Source organism: Eptatretus burgeri, chromosome 12 (assembly GCF_056783735.1).
Source record: "Eptatretus burgeri isolate ZD-2024b chromosome 12, Ebu_testis_v1, whole genome shotgun sequence".
In the NCBI taxonomy this organism is placed as follows: Eukaryota; Metazoa; Chordata; class Myxini; order Myxiniformes; family Myxinidae; genus Eptatretus; species Eptatretus burgeri.
In genome coordinates, this window is record NC_140972.1 from 47,345,415 (window position 1) to 47,362,180 (window position 16,766).

Consider the following 16,766-nt stretch of genomic DNA (forward strand, 5'->3'; position numbering starts at 1 on the left):
TAACAGACATATACCAGCTCCAGTTTTCAGCCGAGTCGGACAACTCCAGTGCCTGTGAGGCAGCTGTCATGCAGAGGCGTGGTGCTTGGACTTAGCACTTCAACTACTGTCGTTCCTTATTGCTTGAAGCTTTTCCTATAATAATTTTAATTAACCCTGTGTATTAGACAAAATTGATCAATAAGTTGCACTATTTTGGACCACCCTAAGTTTCAAGTTAACCTGTTGGAAGAATGCGAGTGAGTGATTTTAGTTTTCACTCTGAGTTTTCCATGGTACTACCTCACTGCATCTTCATTGCATTGCAGAAAGGATAAAAAGTGTAAATATGGAAATTGCAGTTTTCATCCTTGTGGATGCAAATAGCCAGAGTTGGAGAATTCCCAAAAGTTTAATTTCGATTTCATGTGTGCAGTAAGCTCTTAAATATCATGGGCAACCTCTTTGTCCTGATTTAGTTGTCATGAGTTTTTTTAATGCGCTGAGTTGACAGTTTTCTTGCACCATGAGCCTTTCATCGTTTCTCATGCACCATTAATAATGACAATGAAGTGTAAAGCAATGGAGAAAGGAAGCGATTAAGTTGACACATAATTGTAAACCAGCAGCACTGCTGGGGTACAGGTAGTACAAGACATGTAGCATGTGTGGTGTACTGTACTGTACCTATATCCATCAACATTACATTCAATGTCATTGTAAAAAAATCCTTTGTTTTTGGTTATTATTGCCCTGAGTGATTTTTAACCATGGCTACTATAGAGGGGAAAACTTACTTTTGGTGAACCAAGCACAAAAAAAAGTCAAGAAAAGTGATGCTCTGACCCAAATGGAGGATTTGGATTAGCTTGGTGAAAGCGAGTTATTTTATTCACGAGTTTAAGCTGCAGAATGATTTACAAAAGGAAACGATTTCAGAGATTGCAGTAATAGGGGAGGAATGGTGGGAGCTTTGGTGCTGGCAGGATGGTCTGGACTCAAGGTATGCACACTCACCTCAAAGCCATCAAGCCTGGGTTCAAATCCCAACCCAGCTATAAACTGTCATCCTGGTTTTTCACAGGCAGGGCGATTCATCTGTGTGTGTGCGCACCGTCCCTCAGATGGACATTAAGCATATGTCCTGTCTGTTGACAGTTGGTAGATGTCAACGATCCCACAGTGTCCTTCGTGGAGAGTGGGTGAGCTGTTGCTGGCACCATGAGCAAATTCCAAATTCCTGCCCGAACTCTTGCTCAGAAGGCAATGGCAAACCACCCACAAAACCCTTGCTCAGGAAGCTGCGTTGGCGTCACCGACATGTGATTTACGTTTCCTCCATTTACGCTTATTTGAAGTTGCGTTGTTAAGAGGGTACCCAGGCTTTAGTTTGGTGTTGGCTTAGTGGTTAGGGTGGCTGGCTTAGGATCCTAGGGTCCTGAGTTCAAACGCTGTTGTCTACTGAATTAACACCAGGTGGGGTTGATTCAGCCTGTCATCCTTCTGAGGTTGATGGAATGAGTACCAGTATATGCTGTCTGCAACAAGAAATAAATTAAACTTTAGCTTCTGGTAAAGCAATTAGATCTTGTTCCCTTATTCCTGCAATAAATGGCCTGAATTCAATTTCAAATTAAACTTGCGTCATTTGTAAATTGTCGAAAGATACCAAATAGAGGCTTTCAAAAGGGCTACTCACATTAATTATTTGCAGGTACCCAAGGGTCCACGTCCTTCCAGCCAGTCACCACTCACCTCTTGTTCCTGTAGATTTGCAATCCTGCCGACTACGCCAAAATTGTCCTGGAATTTTCTTTCCTCATATTGAATAAACTCCACAGGTTCAGAATTCAGATCATTCATTGTGAGGATAGCAAAACACATAGGTTTCTTTTGCTATATCATTGGATTATCCTTGATCAAGAAACTTTTTCAGCCAGACAGAATCCATATTTATACATTTTGAAGTAACATGTCAACATATTTAATCAAATGTGTAGAAATTTCTTTCAATATGTTGTCATTACAACAGTATTTTTTCAAACCTCATGATTTTGCAAAATTTTCATTGTTATACAGGGATTAAACAAATGATCTCTGAAAAGGCTTGCTCATACAATGACCACTAAACCTTTTTTTTTTTTTAGCAGATTATTAGAGACTTTTATTCACATTATAAAGCATTTATAATTCCACAGACAAATCTCATGGTAAGAAAAGGTTGAGACGTGTGGTTTGGACGATCTCAGTGTCATGCACGAGGCTTGGCACTAGATGTCACCCTTGCCGTGCACAACTCACTGCAAGACTCAATTTTGGTCAATAATTAACACATTACAATGAAAGCCATTATGATAGCGATACATTATCCATCCAATTATCAAATAAATAAGAGCTTAATGGAGTATATATATATATAATTGATACATGTATATGAATCTAAATTCCTGTAATGAATTCTAATCAACTTTAAAGGAATATATTTCCAATAATTATTGTTGCGACTGTAAAGTGTATAATCAATTGTATATAAAAAGTGTAACTTTACACTGCACCAGTCGGACACTGTACCGACATGGCCACTGTTCAAATTCTTTATTCTTGTGCACATAAAACATGGAAATGTTTCTTGCACTGGCTAATTCGAATTCAATCGACTTGGGCGGCTCAGGAAAATTGGCGACGGAAAAGCGATTTTTGATGTTTCCATTTTCATGAACCACCAGGAACCTATCCCCCCCCCCCCATCGCCCCAATTTCAAATGATGCCCTGACATTTGCAGATTCAACATTTATGGCATTTTTCAGGAACGTATCCCCAGTGATGTTAGGGTCACACTACTGTACTTCCGTAATCTTTGCATACAGTAGTGCGATTCGTATCGTTAAATATCGTCATTGACTTTATTCACAAGTTCTAAACATGCGAGTGGTGAAAAGAGCCTGTGGCTAAGAAAGTGTGTAAAATTGTGAAATTGGATGTCATACACAGAATGGCGAGTGGTGATCGTGCTGTCGAGGTTGGTTGGCACTTTAGTTTGCCTCCAACAACCGTTTATAGAATTTATAAAAATACAGAACAAATTCGTTAAAGTACAAAACGTGCTAAGTCATTAACATCCAAGTTGATTAAGAAGCATAGGAGCTCTTGTATGAAAAAGATGGAATGTACACTGGCCATGTTGATGAGAATGATGTTTCCCATCCTCCTCCATTTGATCATAACTGTCACTCCCCCCCCTCCCTTCCTCGAACATCACAGCATAATTTACAGTTTTACTGCACTGTACAGGGTGGCCAAAATGTCTCATCATCCCTTGTATAAATTTACATTGATTTTGGGGCATCAGAAGACATTGTTGCACAGCAGTGCTACGAAACCATTGATGACCTTAAAAAAGCAGTGACTTCCTTTGAATCGTATCACCCCACACATACTCTGAAATGTCGCACAGAACATGGTGCAAAATTATTCTCTGTAATGACAATGATGGAGCACAAATGGATCCACTGGACACTTAAGGCTTGTCATGTGCTGTAAAATGTGGAATAAACTTGAACGCTTTAGTGTTGTCAGCCAATATGATAAAAGGCAATGTCAATTTTTACAAGGGGTGACCGTACATTGTGGCCACCCTGTACTTTATTTATTTTAAATTTTTTACTGTCAAAGTATGTGTTAGAATGAGTTTAAATTATCTCTGTTTAAGCCGAAAAGGTAATATTGCAGGTGAAAATGATGATATCCGCTCCCCACCCCCACCTTATTCCATTACTGTATTTTTAACAAAGCCCATGCCCCCTCCCCGAGGGGAAGAAAAGGGGAAAAAAAAAGATTAAAAAAAATACATTTTAAAAAATTTCATTAATTAAAAACTTTTTTTTTTGCATTTTCTTCCTTGGATCTTGTGTCGATGGGTTGGTGTGGTGTTCGCACGGGCATGATGGGCTGAATAGCCTCCACCTGTGTTGGATTTCCATGTTCCTTGTATTTCTTATGGGAAAAATTGATTCAATTTCAGTCACACTTTTCAAGAACACATGCCAGATGTAAATTGAGGCATGAGAGAGCGAGAGATAGAGATAGATGTGGGGGCTTTAGACAAATGAGAGAAGGGAAGGGCTATGTTTAATCTGCTTAAATGCAGCAGGAGATTAAATCGTAAAGCCGATATTTATTTTACACGAGAAAATACAATGCGTAGCTTCATTGACAGCAATATTAAGAGGGGAGGGGAGGGAGAGAGGATGGAGGGATGGGTGAGCAAGGAGAGGCTGAGGAGGAGGGGAACGAGGCCTTTCCATGCATTGCTATACATGCCGGGAGTGGTGTGGTAGTGAGGAGGATGGGGGGAGAGGATGGGAGGGGGAAGTGGGGAGGGGAGGGGGAAGTGGGAAGGGGAAGTGGGGAGGGGGAGGGGTTCTCAATTTGCATTTGGTGGGGGGGAGGGGTGGTCCCATCTGCCAGCATTGGTACAGGATTGAACGAAATGGGGCATGTTCAGACAGCTCCTTCAAACGGGTCCGACTGAACACTGCCCAGAGACGTCAAAGCATGAGAGGAGGGGAAGGGTAGGCCGCATACCAGGGCATAACGGGGGTGATAAAACGTGCCGAAACAACCGTTTTCTTTTTAACCACCGTGTTCTATATAAAACCGGGCAGAAAAATCTCTTTCTCCATCTTCTTAAATTATAATGCAAGTCATATCAATTAGATTCAGAAAATGCTGATTATACACTACCTTTTAAAGCATCACAAAGTAAGTTGCTCTACTTGGAACACAGATGAGAAAAGAATATTAAAAAGCAGCTGATATTTCAATAATTTATTTGCATTATTTATAAAAGGCTGAAGGTTACTTTTTATTCCTTGTTTTTTTTTTTAAAGCAATTACACAAAGAGTGGTATTTCCATCAGCGAAGTGATGGGTCTTCTTGTGACTGACACAAACAAAGCAGTGTGGTGAGCATTTGCCAAGTGGCTTAAGCACTCCAACGGAACGGCTGGCTTGGCAAGCGATTACCATTCGGTAATAAAAGCCCAATGTCCAAAATTGGACAAACACTTTTCAGCAGTTGGAACTGCTGCCAAGTTCAATTCTGGAGCTTAAATTTTGTAATTCGGCTTGGTTTAAGAGATTCTCGATGATCACGTGTGGAAATGAAATAGTCACGAACGCTGGCGTCTCCGGGTGTTCAAAAGCATTGCATATACCCAGCGATTTGTAGGTATGATGATCAGGCATTCAGTTGAGTGAGGAAAGTTGGGGGTGGGGGGCGGAGGAAACAAAACAAAACAAAACAAAACAAGATCATTAATAAACTGTTGCTGCCCATTCTAACTCAAGGCATTGTTGAGCAGGCCAAAAAAAATGGCGAATTAAGATCCGAGCGAGGTGGCTGAGGATGCGCATGATAAAGGATGTAATTAAGGCCATTAATTATCTTCAAAAGGAGCATTTTAATGAAACCAAACACCTAATTTTCACTCATACATTTCCTTCTTGGTATGCATGTAAAGTTTCAGGCACGTGCACGCACGCACGCACGCACGCACGCACGCACACTTATTACCCTGACCTGCATTTTGGTCTGTATGTTGGCACAACTTGTGGTTTTCTCCACAACCGCTTGTTGGATTGAGAATTTTCACCATTGGTACGACTACTCCTGTAGAATGTTTTAATGATAATTATGATGTCATAGGTCATGTGGTGTGGCAGCCATGTGGGAAAAACAGAAAAACTTTGGACCTCTGTATCTCTGAAACCCCATCAATATGAAACTTGTTTTTGTTTTTAATAAGTCTTACTTGGCTGTGCCTGGATGAAACTGAGGGTAAATTAGGTGAAATGTGAATCCTATCCAGGTTCCTCCTAATGACTCCATCTTTGCGATTTGCTTGTTTGGGTTCCTTCTAATTAATCCAATGCAGGACTGTATTTATTTGGTCTTCCATTTGATTTTAATTGAATTTATTTTAATCACACTCTAAATTCAATTGAATAATAACAAAAAATGTCATGGGTCAGGGTCAAGTGTCCCATCAAAGCGGGGTTGCATTAAAGCGAGACGTCTTGGTACCCAGTCACCACTAACAGCAGTTATAAAGTCGTGGCTCTAATGGTCTCTTATTAATTACATAACAAGCCAGGACACAAATGCCATACAAAACAAGTCCTGGCAAGGGTCTGCAATGCTCTTTTTCTTGTTTCAATTGTGATGTTTATTTTTGGCTGCTGCCCACATTCCTCTTTTCTTGAAGCCCAAGAACCTAACCCTCCCCCCACCTTATTCAAAACTGCGATAATAAAAACGAATTTCCAATGGGAATATCGCAGCATTTTCCAGGAACGCAACCAACCTGATATTTAAGGGTTTACTGTATTGTCAAAATATTTTTATCATCCATTGCAATATCTATGTTAAAGTGCTGCATAGTTGTACCTGAACTCTGGCAAGATTCAATATTTCATTAACTTGGGACCGATCCTCTCATAATAGAAAACTAGAACGGTACTTTTTGATGTTGCCAGATATGCCTCCGCCCACATTATTACGTCATTATACACATTTGTAAAAAGTTTGATATTAAATCCCTGAAACCAGATTCAAAATATTTAATAATTCTGGCTGCCAGACCATGCGTCCGATCAGGTTGAAACTTCAAACATATATTCACCATGACTACTAGATCATAAATGTGGCTTCAAAACAATTGATAAAGTGGTTCAAGAGAATATTTTAAAAGATTTTCATTCCATACAATATGTCTGCCAGATCATGTGACCTATGACTTATTCTTGAACACCCTGTTATCCTCAAGGCTTGGGGAACATGTGGGTGAAGTTTCCCCTTGACCTGTGCAGACATTCTGGAGAAGATTTTTTAAAGGTTTATTCTTCAAAAAAAAGTTGCCAAACCCTGTGACGTTATCGGTGGATAACTTTTTGTTCCTCATGGATAGGCGACCAACCTTAAAGTTTTGCCTCGATCTGTTCAGCTGTTTCAGAGAAGATTTTTGAAGGTTAAGTTTAAAAAAAATTATGGCTGTCGAACCATGTGACTGATGTCATCAATTTTTCTCCGCCATACAATTTTACCCTAGATTACCCTCAAATTTTCATATTGATCAGATAAAATGTTCGATGTATGCAATCTTGACATACCGAATCCACCTATGATGTCATCACATAACAACTCCCCCCCCCCCAAAAAAAATCACTCGTTTCCCATGGGGAGTACTTCATACGTGTCAAGTTTCAATATTTTATCATGGAGCAGTTTGAGATAGATGTCCAAAGTTTTTCCAACATGGCTGTCACACCACATGATCTATGACATAATCATTAAAACACTAGCCGAAACCCCGTCACAGATGGATTCTGTTCCATGAGCCCAATATGACAACCAGTGGCGGCTCTTGTAAGAGCCGGATCCCAGTCGATGTACTCCATGGCCTTACCTAATGAGGCCTCCAAAACGTCCTTGTACACGGCATTTTGGTGTGCACTACTCTTTGTGAAGAAGTCACCTGATTTGTGCACGTGTCGACTTTGACATACAAACACCATGTCAAAACTTCTCAGGTCACAGTACCGAGAAAAACGTGACGCGACCGCGAGGAGGAGCACAAAATTGGTCCTTCAGCATTAATATATAGAAGATACAATGTTTCTTGTTACATTTTTTGTCAAATTCACATTCTGAGGTAGTAACCATGTGCAGAAGAGGGTTTTACATTGCAGACGCTATTTTCGAGGAGTGGAATTACACCTCTCAGCAGTGACGGTCTGTCGACGACAGACGTAATGACGTCAGCGAATGACCGATGATGTCATGACGTCCTTACGCCTCTCAGCGGTGACGTCACACGTCGCCATGTAAACGAATGTAAAACGAAAAGTGTTTATTCTGCTTTAGAGTTGAAGTTTGACTATTGGCACTGTGTGCGATGCACTCTTACAGGTACGAAGTTTCTTTCAGTCCAAGTCACAGTACCAAGAAAAACGTGACGCGACCGCTAGGAGGAGCACAAAATTGGTCCTTCAGTATTAATATATAGATTCTACAGGAGTAGTCACACCAATGGTGAAAATTTCTGGTCAATTGGATGAGCGATTGCAGAGAAGAGAGAAAATTAGGATGTATGGACAGACAACCCGAAAAAAAAAAAAAAAAAAAAAAAAAAAAAAAAAAAAAACATACCGGCAATGCCTCCGGCGACTTAGTCAGCTGAGGCATAAAATAAAGTATGGATTTTGAAAGTAGGTTATTCAACATGGGAAAGGTGAAGCAGAAGTGATTCAACACTTCTGAAATGTTTCAGCACAATTATATTGAAAACCAATGGTTACAAGGATTGATATCAGAATCCTATCTAGTGGCCAAAATACCTACTCTGAAATTTCAATGTGAACTGGTTTCAGATGGTACAAGTGCTTGAAAAAAAAAAAACATTTGCTAAACTTTCACATTTGTAATTGTAGCCACAATTCACTTTCAGCCCATTCTCATCATTCTTACACTTACACTTTCTGAAGTTGCATCGTTTATCGTGGACACAAAAACACTGACTTCGGACATAGTAAATTAATTTACATATCAACCAGCACCTACATTGTGTTGCGATTGGATATTGACCAACTCCAAACTACCAAACAGCTCCTGTGTACACTTTGGCAAATGGATAATAGATGGGTCCAGGTCTTGGTTTAGTGAGCAATAGTTATAGTTTTTATATCATGAAAGTCATACACACCAATGAGCAAAATGTATCTGCATCAGTGTGTGACCCGTGTAAGAGCGATTCTCCTGAAACGACAAAAATTCCCATGACAAGTACTTTATACAGATTATAAAATGACAAGCAAAAGTAATCATCCTCAGGTATGGGAAAAGTTTGTTAATCTATCAATTTAAATTACAAGTACACCCACTCCATGCAGGAGTAACAGGAATGGACATGTTATTATCCTCTCTGGTGTATACATAGATTACAGTAGGTCTAGGTTCAGGACCATTTGACTATGGACTTTATGGTAGACGCGATAAGCATAGAATGGCACAAGTATGTTGGGATTCCTCCAGATCTTTCAGTTTAGTGTTAAACGGCAGTTGCGACTGCTTAAAAAGGTAATCAAATAAAATGTGTTTGCGGTTTATAAAAAAAAATTTTACTTCTCGAAGGCTTCCACCTCGAAAGGTCATGATAAGCTATTTGTACACGTTAACACGGCGTTTGTCCAAGGAGGAAAAAACCCTCCTTGGAGGAGTTTTTGGGGAGAGGATATTATTAGTTCCCTACCAGTTTAATCGGAGGTAACTTAGTCTATCTGTCTGTCTGTCTAACCTGTGTCCCCTCTCCCCCCCCCCCCCCGACCTTTTCCCATACCCTTTAACATGCTCAACTGAAACTTGGAAGATGGCTTAATTATGATAAGTTACAGAACAAGTTTGAGTTTCAGGGTGTTTCATCAATTTTTCAGTTATGCCCTTTGTAGACTGATAAAATGTGATATTATACACGGGTCAGTGTTCAGCTGCCCTGACTCCACCCCAATAAAATCATGCGCCACCAGGTTGCACGAAGCAGCAAGAATTGGTCGGCCTTAGACCTGGGTATTCGTCCATGAGCCAGTGCAATTGGAATGATCCCAGGTATACAACCACAATGTATTATACAAGCACACAAGCCGTACACATGTTTAAGCTTCATGTATAAATATTGGGTTATCATCATTTTCGGCACTGCACGTGCCATTGTACACCAACCAAATAAACGAACATTCATTGGGACCGGTAGGGGATATGTATTGGAAAGCAATTGTTGCTCTTGTTGGTATTAATATTGTTTTGTAATAATTAATAACATTAATATGCTATTATCACGAGTGTTGTTATTACTTTTGTTGTTAGAAGCGGCTTTGGAAAAATGCCATGATAAGCTATCTTAACACGGATTATTAACCTTAAACACGGATTTCGACCAAAGTGGAAAAACCGCCTTGGAGAGTGGGGGGCGAAAAACAAGTCGCGTGTCTCAATCCTCCTGTCAAGTTTGGTTGAAATTTGAAAAAAAAAAGTCTGACAGACACACCAAATTGTGTATTTTAGGATGATTTCATGAACTCCAAAGGTTAATTGTGTTGCACTCTTGGTTTCATTGCTTCTGATGAAACACTATACCTTGCCAGTGAGTAAATAATAATCGATAAGGTGAAGCAGAGAAAGCAAATCAAAATGCGATACCTCGGTGTTGGACCCCGGTTCAATGCGTGGGTGGTGCTTTGTACCTGGGGATTCAGGGTTCATAAAAAAAATGAAATCAATGTCAGATATTTTGTAGCTTGCCGAACAACTTACTGTTTGACAAGAGGGTTAATTAATTAGCTAAATTACATTAGCTGGAATGAATACAATATATTGAAATGAAATCACATTTATAAAATTGTTGATGAAGCTTTTACCTACCCCCCCGCCCCCCACACAAATCAATCTGTTCCTCACAACTCAAAGTATTTATTGAACAACTTGGCCTTTTTTACATGTCGCTTTGCTGATGATTTTAATCAAAAGACGACATGTTGTACTTTCCAAACATTCTGCTCCATTCACTCTATCATTTGCCCGTGTACATCCTTCATCTGCTAAGAATTCAGCTAACATCACCATTAACCAACCTTGCCACTTACATCTGTTTATGGCGTGAGGAAAAAAAATTAAAAAAATTAAATAAAATCACTTCCGCTTCGCTGCGAAGCTCCATGTTGGATGCTTTGGTTTGAACCTCTGCTTGAAATGAAACATTTTGAAACTAGAGGGGGAGCACTTGGGACAGTGCAAAACCTCCGCCGCCAATACTGCTGGGTCACTCAAGTGAACCTTGTATCTTATTCATTAAATATGCCAACAGTGCTGATAGTTATAGTTCTTTTCTCCAACATTTTTTTTGGGGGGTGGGAGGGGGGGTTGGAAATCACTTAAAACATGTAGAAATGCAAAAAAAAGAAATCGAAATTTTGTTGAAAAAAAAGTTGCAAAACTTTTTTTTCTCTAACAATTATTTTTTTGGGGGGGGGGTTGGAAATCAGTAAAAACATGTAGAAATGCAAAAGAAGAAAAAGTTTCTAACAATTTTTTTTCTCTAACAATTTTATTTTTTGGGGGAGGGGGGGTTGGAAGTCACTTAAAACATGTATAAATGAAAAAAAAAAAATTTTTTTCTCTAAATTTTTCGGGGGAGGAGTAACAATTTTTTGGGGGGGGTTGGAAATCACTTAAAACATGTAGAAATGCAAAAAAAAATTCTCTTTTTTGGGGGGGGGGGCGTAAATTTTTTGGGGGGGGGTTGGAAATCACTTAAAACATGCAGAAATGCAAAAAAAAAAATTCTCTAACAATTTTTTTTTGGGGGGGGAGGACCAAGTCCAAAATTTAATGGCATGATCCTTGGACCATACCTAACCCCCTCACCAAGTTTCGTCGAAATCCGTCGAGGACTTTTTCCGTAATACTGTTCACAAACAAACAAACAGAAAGGGGTGAAAACAGTAACCTCCATCCATCTTCGAAGATGGCGGAGGTTAATTGTGAATTCTTACTCGGATTTCAACATCACCATAATGTATATCATCAAGTTGTTTGCAGTTTCTTTATATAAGAAGAAGATTTGTAATACTGGATACCACTGGGTGGTGCTACACGATACACATTTACATGGAGAGAATTGGGGACTTTCCCCCCACCCAGAACCACCTCCCCCAGATATGCTACTCTGACTGAAGCCATCCTTTCTCTACCCTTAGGCAGCATGCAAAATTTGCTTGGATTTTCTTGTTTTTTTTATTTTAAGTTTTTGAAGCATTTATAAATAAACAATTATTTTTTTCACTTTTATTGTACAGTATAGATAATGGCTATTATTAATCTTGTATATTAAAAGCATAAGAAGCCTTCAAACCAATTGGCTGCAGAGCTGGCCACCTGAATGGTCACAGAGAAAAGAGAAATAAAAAACTGCTACGTCTGCCATGTTGGTTTTCTGGTAAGTCTAAGATGTCTTCAAAAGTCGAATACACAATTTGAACTAGAGGGGGAGCACTCGGTAGAGTGCAAAACCTCCGCTGCCAATACTGCCGGGTCACTTAAGTGAACCTGATATCCTATTCATTGTAGGTCAAAACGGATCAGACTCCACTGAACCACGATTGAATAAACTAAACTAGATCGACGCACATGTAGAAATGCCCCAAAAAAAAATCGAAATTTTTTTGAAAAAAAAAGGTGCAAAATGTTTTTTTTTTCTCTAACAATTTTTTTTGGGGGGGGGGGTTGGAAATCACTTAAAACATGTAGAAATGCAAAAAAAAATTCAAATATTTTTCAAATAAAATTGAAAATTTTTTGAAAAAAGTTGCAATTTTTTTTTTTTTTTCCTCTAACAAATTTTTTTTTTTTGGTTGGAAATCACTTAAAACATGTAGAAATGCAAAAACAAAAATTCAAACATTTTTTCAAAATGGCCGCCACAGCGGCCATATTGGACTTTGGGCCAAGTCCAAAATCTAATGGCATGATCCTTGGACCATACCTAATCCCCCCACCAAGTTTCGTCCAGGAGTTTTTCCATAATACTGTTCACAAACAAACAAACAAACAAGCAAACAAACAAACAGACAGGGGTGAAAACAGTAACCTCCGTCCATCTCCGATGGCGGAGGTTAATTATTTGAGCGATACAACCACGATGTGTTACATATGCAAATAAGCAATCGGCACATTTCTGCTTCATGTACGTAAGCGTGGTCATTTGTATTTCGCGATTGAGGCAAAGGACCGTTAGCAATTTACACTGCCCAAATAAAGGGATGAACAATTTGTATAATAAATAAAGGTTTTTATATTTAATTCACCTTTAGCCTGAGTTGTCATTGCTTCATGTGCATAAACTGTTATTTGTATTGAACGATTTGTTGTCAATTTACTTTGCTCAAATAACGGGATTCATGAGCTATTTGTATAATAAATGAAGGTTTTTGCATGTAACATCAACGAATGACTGCAGGCATCAATTGCAGGATCACACAAACCAGTGACAAATTCCCACCATTACAATACAGCCCGCTGATGAGTCCTTCAAATTTGCCATTAAACAAAACTAAAGATGTTGTATACACGTGGAGAAGGTGTTTTGAAAACCAAAAACGTTGTGCAGGGCATTCAGAAAGTATTCACACCCCTCGACTAGTCACATTTTATTGTGTTACAGCCCAAATTTAAAATGGATTACACTTAATATTTTTTGTCACCAGTTTACACATTATTACATAATGACAAAATGAAAATGTGTTTTTGGAAAATAACAAATAAATTAAAAATGAAAAGCTGAAATGTCTTGCATCAATAAGTATTCAACCCCTTTGCTATGACATGCCCAATTGAGCTCAGGTACATCCAATTTCCTTTGATCATCCTTGAGATGTCTCTACAACTTGATTTGAGTCCACTTGTGATCAATTCAATTCAGAACCAGAGAGTTGGTGTCAAAGCCACCCAATGCTCACCTGTTTATACATTTATCATTTTTAAAAGACTAGTCCAGTGGTTTTCAAAGTTTTTTTTAGTGGCGACCCAATTTCAGAACCTCTCTACATCACGCGACCCAAAAGATTCAAAACCCAATTCATAATATACAAGATAAGATTTCATATGACACAAGAACATTTACTGTTTACTTTATTCACCATCATCATGTTTTCATAGACGAGTAAACGGAGAATAGCTGACAGTATCCAAATAGTACAGTTGAATGTTTCAGAAGTTTAGTCCGAATGACATTTAGATAAATCAGTGAGAAGGATGAGCCTGTTTTTCAGAAACCAACTTCTCTATTCGTGGAGAAGTATATGACAATGCCAGGATAATATCATGCTCCATTTCTAGGCGATTTCTGTTCTTTATTTTAAATCACCACCATGGTGGAGAACGACTGCTCACAAAAGTATGATGAAGGACATGGCATGAGAACCTTAATGGCGCGCCGTGACAGGGTCGGGTACGACGGCAGCATTTTGCACCAGAATGTCGGTAACTAATTCGTCCGCGCAAGAGCCTGCGCTCCGGAATCCTGCTGGAGCTGTACAAGATCTTCCTGTGCTGTATCATCTTCATCAGCAATCGAGTCCAGTGGAGCCGTGAAAGGGTCCCGAACCACAGAAAAGTACTGCACATCCAGCTCAGGGAAATAGTGCTCGAACTGTTCAATGGACGACTGAAGGCGACGTGTTATCTCTCCAGAAAGACTGTCGAGCTCAGTATCATCGTACTGGCAGGTCGTTAGATGCTCCACCAGACGGAGGAAAAGGCTGAAGCGCTTTACAGCTGCTTTGTCTGCCAGTAATTTTAGAGTCATCAGAAATCCGCTCATTTTGTCATGAAAAGCATGAGGTTGGCGTCTTTGCCTTGGAGGGAGCGGTTGAGGACATTGAGACGTTCAAAGATGTCAACGAGATAGCACAGTTCTGACAGCCAAGAGTCCGACTCAAGCAAAGCTACCCATGCCGTTTTCCCTTGTGTGCGTAGGAACTCCTTCAGTTCATCTTTGAGCTTGTAAACGCGCAGAAGAAGGTTTCCTCGAGATAACCATCTGACTTGAGTGTAGAATAGTAAATTCTTATGGTCGGCGTCCATCTCCTGGCAGAATAGCCTGAATAACCTAGTGTTGAGGGCACTCGATTTGATGTTTCACCATTTTGATTTGATTTGATGATTCACCATTTTTACGACTTCTGAGAGCACGCTCTGCAAGGTTTCTGGCAAAGTACGAGAGGCGAGCGCTTCTCGGTGAATCATGCAGTGTACCATGGAGGTCTGAGGAGCCACCTCAAGCAATTTAGCCTTGAATCCAGAACGCACTCCTAACATTGCTGGCGCGCCGTCTGTTGGAGAACCGAGCAACTTTCTGAAGTCCAGATCATGGTCATGATAAAACTGCTTTACTTTCCCAAAAATGTCCTCGCCTTTGGTGGTGGCCTCCAATGGTTGGATGAGCAGAGGCTCATCGACAAAGCTATCAGCCTTGATGAAGCGGACCCAGACGATGAGTTGCGCGTACGATGCGATATCAGTGGACTCGTCCAACTGTATGGCGTGCTACGGCGATTTCTTGATCTTCTGTACGACCTGAGCCGTTACGTCCAGACTCATATCTTCAATTCTGCGTTGGATGGTGTTGTAAGAGAGGGGTATAACTGCCAGTTTCTTCGCCGCTTCCTCCCCAACCATCAGAGATACCATGTCCTTTGCACATGGCAGCACGAGTTCTTCCGCAATGGAGTGAGGCTTTTTAGTCTTGGCAACATGGAGCGACACTCAATACGAGGCCTCTAATGCCCGAGAATTGGTCTGATGACATGTACCCTCTCTATCAAGACGCGTATTCTTGAGTGCAAGAAGTTTCTTCTCAAAGAACGCTCTCTCCTTATCCTGATAAGGTGCATGTTTTGTCATCAAATGCCTCTGCAACTTATTTTGTTTCATAGACTCCGTAGAAAGCACTTCGAAACAAATCACACACTGAGGCCTCTGTGCCCCACTTTTATCCACCACGTAGTAAAATCCAAGGTCCAGAAATTTATCCTGGTAAGAACGTTCTCGAGATTTGCTGGTGGCGGGTGCTGCCATCACAAATAAGGTCTCGAGTCGTACGTGGAGACGTGAATAGACGTTAATGATAGAGTCTGGGTCTGAGAGGCCGTGGATCAAACCACTAATTTCCCGCCAAAATGAACCGCCCTTCAGCGAGCCCTCGCATCGGCTGGATCCCATTCCAAGCGTCATGTTGCGCCGGTTCCCATACTTTGAACGAACCGTTTATATTACGTCCCGTAAAAGCGAACACCGATCGAAAATATAATTTTTTTTTTTTTTTTTCGCTGCAAGCAGACACCCGCGACCCGACAAAATTTGCTTGGCGACCCCACTTGGGGTCGCGCCCCTGGGTTTGAAAAACCAAGGACTAGTCTAATAATATTTTTTTATAAAGCATTGCAGTGAAGTCTGATCCAAATAATTTTAAAGCAATATATGTATTTGTATATTGTAATCAGTGAACTAGTACACAAATTAAATGAATAGCAAGTGTCTAGTATAAACAGGCGAGCATTGGGTGGCTTTGACACCATCTTAGGTTGAATGTTTTAAAAAAATTAAAATCATTTGTTAATTTCAACTTCACTACACCAATAGTATACCCCAAAGGAACCCCCATGCCAAATATCAGCATCCTAGTACACATATTAAATGAATGGCAAGCTTCTAAAAAATAACTTGCACCAAAAACTTTAATGTTGATGTGCTACAAAAAAGTTAAGTTCAAAACAGGTCAAAAATATAAAACATTTGAAATTATTTTTAAATTTCAACTTCACGACACCAATAGTATACCCCAAAGGAACCTCCATGCTAAATATCAGCATCCTAGTACACATATTAAATGAATGGCAAGCTTCTAAATAACTTGCACCAAAAACTTTAACATTTTCACGCTGATGCTGACGCTCACGCCGGGGGTATCGCTATAGCTGTCTGTTCTTCGAACAGGCGAGCTAAAAAAACACACCTTTCTACATGAGGTCCCACAGTTGACGGTGCATGTCAGAGCAGAAACTTTACCATAAAGTCCAAGGAACTGTCTGTAGAACTCGAAATAGAATTGTGAGAAGGCATAAATCTGGGGAAGGGGATAAAACAATTTCTAGAGTGTAGAAAGGTTCCAAGAGCACA

At 40.0% G+C, this 16,766-nt stretch overlaps 1 protein-coding gene across 3 annotated transcripts in view; it reads right to left on the minus strand.

Annotated features, from left to right (window-relative positions):
- Positions 1-1,840: 1,840 nt before the first annotated feature.
- CHAF1B (chromatin assembly factor 1 subunit B) overlaps positions 1,841-16,766 on the minus strand; it is a 74,995-nt gene continuing 60,069 nt past the window's right edge. For 2 of the 3 annotated variants that reach the window (XM_085850388.1, XM_085850390.1), the window contains 3 exons: positions 10,233-10,276; positions 8,743-8,795; positions 4,793-5,167 (listed from right to left, as the gene is read on the minus strand). In XM_085850388.1, the coding sequence (XP_085706514.1) occupies positions 8,765-8,795; positions 10,233-10,276 (75 nt within the window). In that variant the 3' untranslated portion in view covers positions 4,793-5,167; positions 8,743-8,764. Of the gene's footprint in view, positions 3,974-4,792; positions 5,168-8,742; positions 8,796-10,232; positions 10,277-16,766 lie in introns of those variants that run through there. The other variant, XM_085850389.1, reaches the window with a different exon arrangement.